General features: G+C 50.0%; 1 protein-coding gene across 1 annotated transcript; it reads left to right on the plus strand.

Annotated features, from left to right (window-relative positions):
* The first annotated feature begins 792 nt into the window (after window positions 1–792).
* LOC119385312 (uncharacterized) lies at window positions 793–2,642 on the plus strand. Its single transcript, XM_037652778.1, has 2 exons — window positions 793–1,509; window positions 1,797–2,642. Exons 1-2 carry the CDS (start codon window positions 793–795, stop codon window positions 2,640–2,642), a joined length of 1,563 nt encoding a protein of 520 aa, XP_037508706.1.
* The last annotated feature ends 7,757 nt before the right edge of the window (window positions 2,643–10,399 follow it).

Here is a 10,399-nt window from a genome sequence, read left to right on the forward strand (position 1 = left end):
GTGGTGAACAAGACATTGCCTCCAAGATTGCGCGCCGGCGTATCGGAGGCCATGAACAGGGAGGTGCAGTAGACGGAAGGAAGAGAGTTGCCGCAACCCAGTTCAAGGATTCAAATCGCCCGCTGAGCGAGAGAGCCAATTAGTTCAAACCGAAGAACACGCACGCGCAGAGACGTCGGAGAACACGTGATGTTCAGGCGCGTTAAGGCGGGTTTATGCACGTTGAAAGGCTCTCTGCGCTCGCTGCGAACGAAGTGTTGTTTCGTGCATCTATTTTTACCGTGTTTATGAATATTACGTGCGGTTATCGTTGTTGAATGAGCACGTACAACTAACATCGCGTGTCGGGACGTTCGGGTCGTTGTTTGACATGGAATCGACGGCGGCGATGCGTCGTCGTGGCACCAACCAACGGGCGCGCAGCTTTGAACAAGATCGCAAGCGCGGGCCGTTTGCCGAGACAGTCGCTGCAATGGATACAACACCTCGGTGAGTTTGTAGCGGGCGTTGATGCCGTTGACCGCGATAATTTTTATTTGTGTGCGCATACCAATTCGTATGCAGCGGCGCACGGCGCATACGCTGCCAACATGCCTCACGTTATCACCGGCGTGCCGCGGGAGATAAGCAGCAACGGCCCCTTTGTGTTGGCGTTTTCGAAGCCTGTTTTTCTGAGAAAATAAAACTAGTTCTTGCCCAGACTTCAAGGAGTGTAGTACTTTGCTTTTCGCTCCTCCTTGGGGCGAGTACGCTACAAAGTGGTGACCGGCGACGTTTGGAAAAACAGCAGCCATGTCAGACGAGGAAGGCACTTCAAGCTCATCCACAACCAACGCCTTGGAGTTAAAGCTTCCTCATTTCTGGCCCAAAAGCCCCAGAGTGTGGTTCAGCCAAGTCGAGGCCCGCTTCCAGCTTCGACCGCAGGAGTCGAAATACCTCCACGTCGTTGCAGCACTGCCACCTGACATCGCTGACGCCATAGACGAAGTGCTCGCCTCCCCTCCATCGGAGAAGGCCTACGACGAACTAAAAAGCACCGTCCTGAAACGTCTTGAGGTGTCCGAACAGAGCAGGCTGCAACAACTCCTGTCTCATGAAGAGCTCGGTGACAAGCGTCCCTCGCAACTTCTCCACCGAATGCGTCAGCTGCTGGGCCAACAAGCGTCAGAGGTGCGTCAACAGCCATTGCTTCGCGAGTTGTTTTTGCAGAGACTGCCACAGTCAACACGGATGATACTCGCTGGCTCGGACGACGTGGCTCTCGAGCGTCTGGCTCAACTCGCCGACCGCATCACCGACTGCACCGAGCCATCAAAAATGCCTATTGCTGCAGCTGGAATGTCCGAACATGCAAGCCGGTTAGGTCGCTTAGAGGACAGAGTTGACCGACTGGCTGTAGCAGTGGAAAACCTCGCCCTGTCTAACAAATACCCTCCTGCACGGCATCGTTCGTCGTCCCGTGCTCGAAGCCCGCAGCACCGCGGCCACTCAAGCGAGGCAGAGCAGAGTGTCTGCTGGTACCACCGCCGTTTCAGAGAGCAAGCCACTCGCTGCACCCAACCATGCTCGTGGACGGGAAACGCACCGGCCAGTCGCTAACGGCGGAATGCGACACGGGCCAGCGCTCAAGCCGCCTCTTCTTCGTTGTCGACCGCATCACCGGCACACGCCTCCTTGTCGACACCGGAGCTGAGCTATCAATCCTACCAGCAACAGCTCAACATCGCCGACGCGGCAAGTCCATTTCCAGCTTAATTGCAGTCAATAATACTGCTATTGCATCATATGGAGTGCAGTCAATGACGATAGACATCGGACTCAGGCGCACATATCGATGGCTCTTCGTTGTGGCCGACGTCAAAATGGCCATCCTGGGAGCGGACTTTCTGAGCCACTTCAATCTTGACGTTAGCGTTCGCGATCGTCGTCTCAAGGACAACGTCACTTCGCTCGCTGTTGTCGGACTGAAGTCTGACCTGTCCTCATGCGGCATTTGCACTTTCCACCCAGAGTCAAACTTTCAAAAGATTCTGGCGGAATTCCCTGAAATCACCAAACCTCGGAACACCGAACTGCCAATCAAGCACAAGGTGACGCATCACATTGTCACCACCGGACCGCCCGTCACCGCTAGACCTAGAAGGCTCGCTGGACAAAGACACGAAATCGCCCGTCGTGAGTTCGACCACATGCTCCAGCTCGGCATTATTCGACCTTCTTCCAGCAACTGGTCTTCTGCGCTGCACATGGTGCCAAAACAAGAGCCTGGTGACTGGCGGCCTTGCGGTGATTATCGGGCACTCAATGCTGCGACAACGGCAGACCAATATCCTCTCCCTCATATCCATGATTTCAGCGCTCGCCTCGCGGGAACGACCATCTTCACTAAGCTGGATCTGATGGCCGCTTATCACCAGATTCCAGTAGAACCAAGCGACATCCCAAAGACGGCCGTGACAACACCGTTCGGCCTCTTTGAATTTGTTCGTATGCCGTACGGACTGAAGAACGCGGCACAAACATTCCAGCGTTTCATGAATGAGGTCACTCGCGGACTGCTTTTTGTCTTCGTCTACTTAGACGACATTTTGGTCGCCGGAAGAGCACGAAAATCACCTGCGGCTCCTCTTCAAGCGTCTTGACGAGCATGGTCTGGTTTTGAAGCCTCAAAAGTGCATATTTGGTGTTGAAGCACTAGATTTCCTAGGCCATCGAATCACCCCGCAAGGCATCTTGCCGCTCGAATCACGGGTACAAGCCGTTAGGGAATTTCCCACGCCTACCTCTTTCCGCAAGTTGCGCGAGTTTCTCGGGCTGATCAACTTCCATAGGCGCTTCATCCCATCCTGTGCACACATTCTACAGCCGCTAACTGACTTGCTGCGCCGGGACACCAAGAAAACACCCGAGTTTCACTGGTCAGCGGAGCACCAAAAAGCCTTCCAGGACGCCAAAACTCAGCTTGCCTCCGCAACACTTCTGATGCACCCGCTTTCCGACGCGCCAACGCGACTCATGGTTGACGCTTCAACGACGGCAGTGGGAGCAGTGTTGCAACAATACGACGGCAAGGACTGGAAACCGATAGGTTTCTTTTCGAAACGTCTGAAACAGGCCGAAGTGCGCTACAGCACATTTGGAAGAGAGATGCTGGCCATTTATTGCTCCGTAAAGCATTTCCGTTTCTTCCTAGAAGGTCGCACTTTTCACATTTTAACGGACCACAAGCCGCTGACATATGCGTTCAAAAACAACAGTTCCTCATATTCGGAAAGAGAACTACGCCAACTTTCTTTCATTTCCGAATTTTCCACGGACATCCGCTACATAGCGGGGATCGAAAATCAAGCAGCCGACGCACTCTCCCGCATCGACACCGTTTCAGCATCCGTCGACTTTGAGACATTAGCCGCCGCCCAGCGGGAAGACCCAGAGCTAACTGAGATGCCGCAGAATCCACTGTCACTGGTGCTCGAAGAGATCCCGCTACCGTACACAACGACTATGGTCACATGCGACACATCGCAGAAATCTCCAAGACCCTTCGTCCCCGTCCAGTTTCGGCGTGCAGTGTTTGACAGCCTTCACGACCTCAGCCACCCGGGAATCCGCGCGACGCAGAGGCTCGTCACCGACCGCTTTGTGTGGCCAGGCATTAACGCCGACATTCGACGCTGGGCGAAGACGTGCCGAATATGTCAAGCAGTCAAGGTGACTCGGCACACGCGCACAGCACTCCAAGCATTTCGGCCACCAGAGTGTCGTTTCGACCACGTGCACTTGGACTTAGTAGGACCTCTTCCGCCTTCCCAGGGTTACAGATACCTGCTCACATGTGTCGACCGATACTCACGGTGGCCTGAGGCGACGCCGATTCTGGACATCGCAGCCGAGACCGTCGCACAGGCGTTTGTGGCCACATGGGTTTCACGCTATGGCTGCCCACTGCGCATAACAACCGACCGTGGACGACAATTCCAGAGCAACCTATTCTCTGCGCTGGCAAGGCTTCTGGGAACACGGCTCCAGTTCACCACGGCTTACCACCCAGCGAGCAATGGAATGGTGGAGCGGCTACACCGTCAACTGAAGGCATCTCTAACGGCCAAATTGGATAGAGAGCACTGGGTGGAGAAGCTCCCTCTCGTTCTTCTGGGCCTGCGTACCGCGCTAAAAGAAGACCTCGGATTCAGTGCAGCAGAAATGCTGTACGGCTCTACAATCCGACTACCGGGAGAATTCTTTGGTGAGAAACCAAGCACTGCGCCGACACCTTCAGAACATATGGAAAGGCTACATTCCTGGTTGGAGCACCTGCGACCCAACGCGCCACGCGTCAGCCGCGAACAAAGAGTGTTTTCGTTCCCGGACATGAATGCGGCAACCCATGTGTTCATGCGACGAGACACAGTGAAAGCGCCGTTGACTCCTGCGTACGACGGGCCCTTCCGTGTGCTGTCGCGGTCGAACAAAACTGTGACCATTCGTGTTCGCGACAGAGAGGACGTCGTTTCTCTCGACCGCGTGAAACCGGCTCACCTCATGGACTAACTCGTTTTTGCTAACATTTGCTCGTTTTTTTTTCATGGCTCCGCGGTCTAGGGGGGGGCCTCTTGTAGCGGGCGTTGATGCCGTTGACCGCGATAATTTTTATTTGTGTGCGCATACCAATTCGTATGCAGCGGCGCACGGCGCATACGCTACCAACATGCCTCACGTTATCACCGGCGTGCCGCGGGAGATAAGCAGCCACGCCCCCTTTGTGTTGGCGTTTTCGAAGCCTGTTTTTCTGAGAAAATAAAACTAGTTCTTGCCCAGACTTCAAGGAGTGTAGTACTTTGCTTTTCGCTCCTCCTTGGGGCGAGTACGCTACAAGTTCAAGAATGTTGCCAAATCGCGGTACTGAGTTACCTTAGTGCATGCCAACTTTTATACAGGTAAGAGTGCCTGGGCAGGCGGCCAGTTACCACAGCAGGGATGCTGCGCAAGAGAAAGGACCTGTTAAAAAAAGTATGCATTGTGCTAGTATCGCTGCTTTCTGTGCTCTTCGTTACACTTTCCTACGGAGCGGTTGCCGTATGCGTTGATTACAGCTGAAAACAAGCTGAAGAATGCGCGTTCAATTACGGGATTTTGTGATCCAGCCACGCACGCCTTGTGTTGTTGAGCCGTTATAACTTGGCTGCACGAGATCGTCGCTTGGAGTGCCTTGCACATTCCCTTGTCGCCGTAAAAGTGGGTCCGCTTTTAAACATAGTGGTCGTTCCACACCCTTTCTGCGGTGTAAACGTATTTGAAGTTATAGTTCCATAATCATAGGTATAATTAACTTGCAAAGGTAGACGGGGACGCAGGTAGGAAGACACAATGCTGTCATGCACACGCTATGCTGCTCAGAGCGTATGCCTCTGGTTGCGCCGCCGTGTACCGTGCTGAGTCGTTTTTGCAAGTAATTAGCACAGTTGCCTTATGAATAGTATAATAATCTGGCTGCGCAAGGTCGCGGCTCGTAGCACCTAGATGTGTGCTGGATGCCCATTGGAAGCAATGCATTTGTGTGAATCACGCTATGGATGCTGGTCGCAACAGGAAGTACAAACATCAAACTGCAAATTTGTTTAACGGAACGTCGCACAGCATGCATGTAGTGTGTGTTTTCTTTTTGGACATTACATATTTTTTATAAACGTTGCGTGACAGTCAGACTCCTGTCATTTTCGCTTATGAACATGAAGTCGAGGCGGAAATACTTTGCCGCAAGCAAAATTACATTTACGCGGTTAATTAACAACTCGTTCATCCACTTTTTAATTACTGAGGGCAGTAGTTTATATTAAAAAGATATAGTGCGTGCCAAGTTGTGGCATGCTGTTTTCTTTTTGAAATCGCGAGAGTTGTACGTTATCCGAGATATTCAACTTCAAATTTTAAGGTTGATATTGAAACTTGGAATAGTTAAGGTTGATATTGAAACTGGGAATAGCACCATTGCAAAAGCTTCTTATCCCAAATGGTAAATGGTTTAGGCTGTGCTGGTGCGTTGAAACACTACTTGATTGTGTTGTACTGTATAGTTCTTGTTTACCTTGGTGCTTTGCTAAAGAAAGAGGAAATCGAAAGGGGGTTCTTATTTGCAGGAAGCACAACTAAAATCTAGCATTCAGTGAAACTGGTTACAATGCTGCTTCAGTGTATGAGGTAATTAATTGGAGAACGCAATTTTCTGATATCTGTATGTGTGTTTGCAGATCACAGTGAGGTTACTGGTTCTCTGGCGTGCTTACAGCACTGAGAAATTGAACAAACTAAAAAAATGGAATAGATCAAGGGGCTCAGTTCTTTTGTTCGACAAAACCTGATGAAGCCAAGGGAGGTATAGAGGAGATTATTCGTTGTTTTTAAAAGTAGTGTAGTAATTATGACATAAATAGGAATTATGTAGACAAAAATACAAACATTCTGCTGCCAGGGCCTCAACCTAGAACAAAATATTGCATCTCATACTCCACCACTCTAGCTACGACATAGTCGTTCTCTCATCCACCCCACTGGACACTTCTGTGTGTGTAATCCCGGCAGTGCCACGCCAGCATTCGTAGTCATGCTGCTGTCGCATAGCCCGTGAACTGTATGAGCTGGTAGCTGCTCAATAAACCGTCATGCTACCTGAGGGCATCAAGTTTGCTGGCACGAGGCTCTCGCTATTAAAGAACAAAAGAACGGGAGTGGATGAAGGGCTCATTAAATTGAACAAGCACTTCTAGTGTACAGGACCAGGTCTGCACATGAATGGACTTTATTACAGCAAGGATAGTTGTTTCAAAGAGAGGAAAATTGTGCGTGTTGCTAAAGCATGCCCAAAATTTAATGAAAGCAAGAACAGCAGAGGGACCGAAAAACTGACACAGTGCTCAATCTTTTCTGTCCCGTCTGGGATTCTTGCTATTTTACTGAATCTTAAGCTTTTTTGAAATCTCCACCTACATGATGTCATACAATAAATGGGCACATTGTCATCCATTCTGCAAATTGACCACACGTATATTTATTTAATATTTTGATTGGAGTGCTCCTGGAGTTTTCTTGTGTTCAAATTACCTATATGGCAAGCTGTATATCTCACCCTTTAGTAATACACAATTGTAGGAAAATTCGACACCTAATGCGAATTACAATTATTTGCAGTGAGCCACTACTACACTAATACTTGTTCTTAATGCATCCTGGGCCTATTTTAGAGGAAAATTTGGTATATAATGATATGCCTGTGTTAAGCCATCATGCTTAATACTACTACTTGTGTACTGCAAAGGACTCTGTACGCAAGTTGACAGAACTTTTTGTGGCATCTGTTATGCATGTATCCAGCATAGACAGCTGCTCAAGAGACTGAAGTGGTGGACAGCTTGCTGTAAAAGACGGAAGCATTCTTCCTGCAAGTCTGGACAAGGCCATATTAAATGGTATGTATTTGTTTCCATCTCTACAAATCGACAGTTTAGACCTTTTCAATTGAGGGACTTATTGCTTCTAGACAGGAAACAATATGTAATAGCAAGTGCATGTCAAATACATGTTCCACTTGGCCATTTCTAGACAGGAAACAATATGTAATAGCAAGTGCATGTCAAATACATGTTCCACTTGGCCATTCATGCTTGTGGCCACCTGCTTCTGGTAGGATGTGCTGAAAAAGTATGTTGTCAGCTACCTGCACAGTGCCATAGCAGAATATCTGACTGTTTGAGGAAACTTGGGACAAATATGCAAGGCAGAATTAAGAAATTAATTTTCAGAGTTTCATGATGAAGTAAAACATGGTAAAACAAGTTGTAAGGTATACATGCTTGTGTGTTAGAGTGCCGTCTTAGGCATTGTATTTGCCTTAACCAAGTTGTGCCAATGAACTGGCAGCGGACTATGGCATTCAAGTATTATTCTTTACCTTTATGTGCAAAACAGCACAAAAAGCTAACGAAAAGTAAGACTGTGTGATGAAGCAACTTGAAAGAATGCGAGTGTAGCAGACGAAAGCGCTGAATCCCCTAGAAGATGACTGAAAATGAAGGGACATTGAAGCTCGCGCATCGAAAGAAAAAGAAGAGAAGGCGCTCGCGCGGAACAGAGCTGTTGGAACGCCGAGCCGACAAGACGAGGCGAGAGAGCCCAGGGCGAACCCGCAACTACGCGCGAGGTTCAGAAGGCCGGGTTCCTGTCTTCGAGCCGCTGACATCCTCGGGGCACGGCGTGTCGGCGTGACCCGGCACGAGTTCTGGGTGAGGCCTCCTGCGGACATCTCAGGCACGGCGAGTGTCCTCGAGACCCCGGAGCTGCTGACCATGTCCAGCGAGCCGACGTCGATGACGGTGTGCGGCTACGCCTAGGCCTGGTGATGCCTTCTGCAGCGGGACGCTGACCTGTGTACCAAAGCGACGGCTGCACCACGAGTACGCAACGGGTTCCACCTCAAGGCACCGGGCTTTCGGCACCGATTTGTGAGACTGCCTACTCCTTTTTGTTATGTTTGCGAACCGCGTGCACGACGTCTAGTTACTGTATTTGTAATGTGTGTCTCTCGTTCAATATAACTTCCTTTTGTGTTCCGCACTGTCTCCATCTTCCTCGCGTCACACGCCTTACCGAGGGTGTGCCCGTAGGCACAACGCGGCACCGCGCGTTACCAAAGTCCGCATAAGCTCATCCCAGCATTTAACGAAGGACGCGATGAGCTGGACGCGTATATACAGCGATTTGAGCGCATCGCTACGAGCCCAGACTGGCCAAAAGAGAAATGGGCTCTATCACTAAGCCTTTGCTTGACCGGAGAGGCCTTAAGTGTTGTAGGTAGGATGGCACCTGAGCATGCCATGGACTACATAACGTTAAAGAAAACCCTACTGCAACGCTTCAGGTTCACAGAGGAAGGTTATCGATCTAAGTTTCGATCAGCGAAACCTGATAATGCGGAAACTGGCAGACAGTTCGGTGGACGTCTATTGGGTTATTTTGACCATTGGCAAGAAATGGCCAAGACGGACCGGACGTACGATGCTCTGCGAGACAAGATCGTCTCAGAACAGTTTCTCGTACAATGTCATGAGAAACTGGCAGTGTTTCTTAAAGAAAGGAATTGTCAAGGACTTGACCAACTAGCAGAAGCTACGGACCATTACCTGGAGGCGCAAGGGTTAATAAACATTGGTAAAGGGAAAGACGACAACCCGAACGAGCCGCCAGGTCAAACTCAAACGTCTGAGCGACGAGATCAAAAGGAAAGACCACATTGTTTTTTTGTGGTAAACGAGGTCATAAAGCTGCCGATTGCTGGACCAACACAAAGAGTCCAAGCACCAAGCCACCGTTCTGTACAAAGTGTCACTGCACTGAGCATCAGACAGGTGACTGCCCCAAAAAGGCCAGCACTATCGAGCAGGCCTTGTGCTCGTTACAGCACGTAGATCTATCGCAAGCCGTTAAACCAGAGTCAGGGGCTTTGCGCTGCGTTTCCGGAAGCTTGGAACGCGGAAGAACGCAAACGCCCAAACTATACAAAAAATGTATGCCAACAGTTGAGGTTATACTCGAAGGACATCCTGCTACAGTACTACGTGATACGGGGTGCGATGCCATTATCGTGAAGAGGTCCCTCGTATCAGACAGCAAGCTGACAGGAAACACCTCATCAGTCTGTCTTCTGGACAGAACATTGCTCAGGCTGCCTGAAGCAGATGTGGAGATAATCTCACCGTTTTTCACAGGCAAGACTCGAGCTATCTGCATGGACAATCCCTTGTATGATGTTGTCCTAGGCAATGTGCAAGGCGTTCGTGATGTATCCGCTCCTGACAGTGACTGGAAGAGACATATTAGTGCCTTCTATGCGTCATCCAGCGCGGAACATTACAGCAGTGCTACCAATAGATTCTTCTCCGCAGAGACCTCAACATCAGCTGCCTTTGGATCAGTTGGCAATAGAAAAGGTGCAGCAGTAAACCAACAGGCAACACGAGAGCCGAATCTGCTACCCGTAGCAGATGTCAACTACTTGGACATTAGCCCACAAGACCTCAGGGACAGGCAAAAGGATGACAGCAGCCTGCGGAAATGCTTCGAAGCAGTTCGCCAAAAGGTGAAGACCAGGTTCGCCGACATCCTGTTCTTGATGAAGGAGGGAATTCTTTACCGCAAGTTCACGCTTCGTTCGAAGAGACAAGTGGAGCAGCTTGTGGTACCAAGGAGCCTCCGACGTTTTGTGATGCAAATGGCCCACGAAGGGATTCTTTCGGGCCATCAAGGGCTTAAGATAACCAAACACCGTGTGCTCGAAGAATTCTACTGGCCCGGTGTCCAGTCGGACATTACACGATTTGTTAAATCGTGCCACACGTGTCAGAGAACA

Source organism: Rhipicephalus sanguineus, chromosome 3 (assembly GCF_013339695.2).
Source record: "Rhipicephalus sanguineus isolate Rsan-2018 chromosome 3, BIME_Rsan_1.4, whole genome shotgun sequence".
Classification (NCBI taxonomy): Eukaryota; Metazoa; Arthropoda; class Arachnida; order Ixodida; family Ixodidae; genus Rhipicephalus; species Rhipicephalus sanguineus.

Excerpts from the sequence above, each read along its gene's own strand:
- LOC119385312 (XM_037652778.1), top strand. The coding sequence starts at position 793 with ATGTCAGACGAGGAAGGCACTTCAAGCTCATCCACAACCAACGCCTTG. Across the intron at positions 1,510-1,796 it reads CAAGCGAGGCAGAGCAGAGT|TCAATGACGATAGACATCGG; the intron begins GTCTGCTGGTAC and ends TATGGAGTGCAG.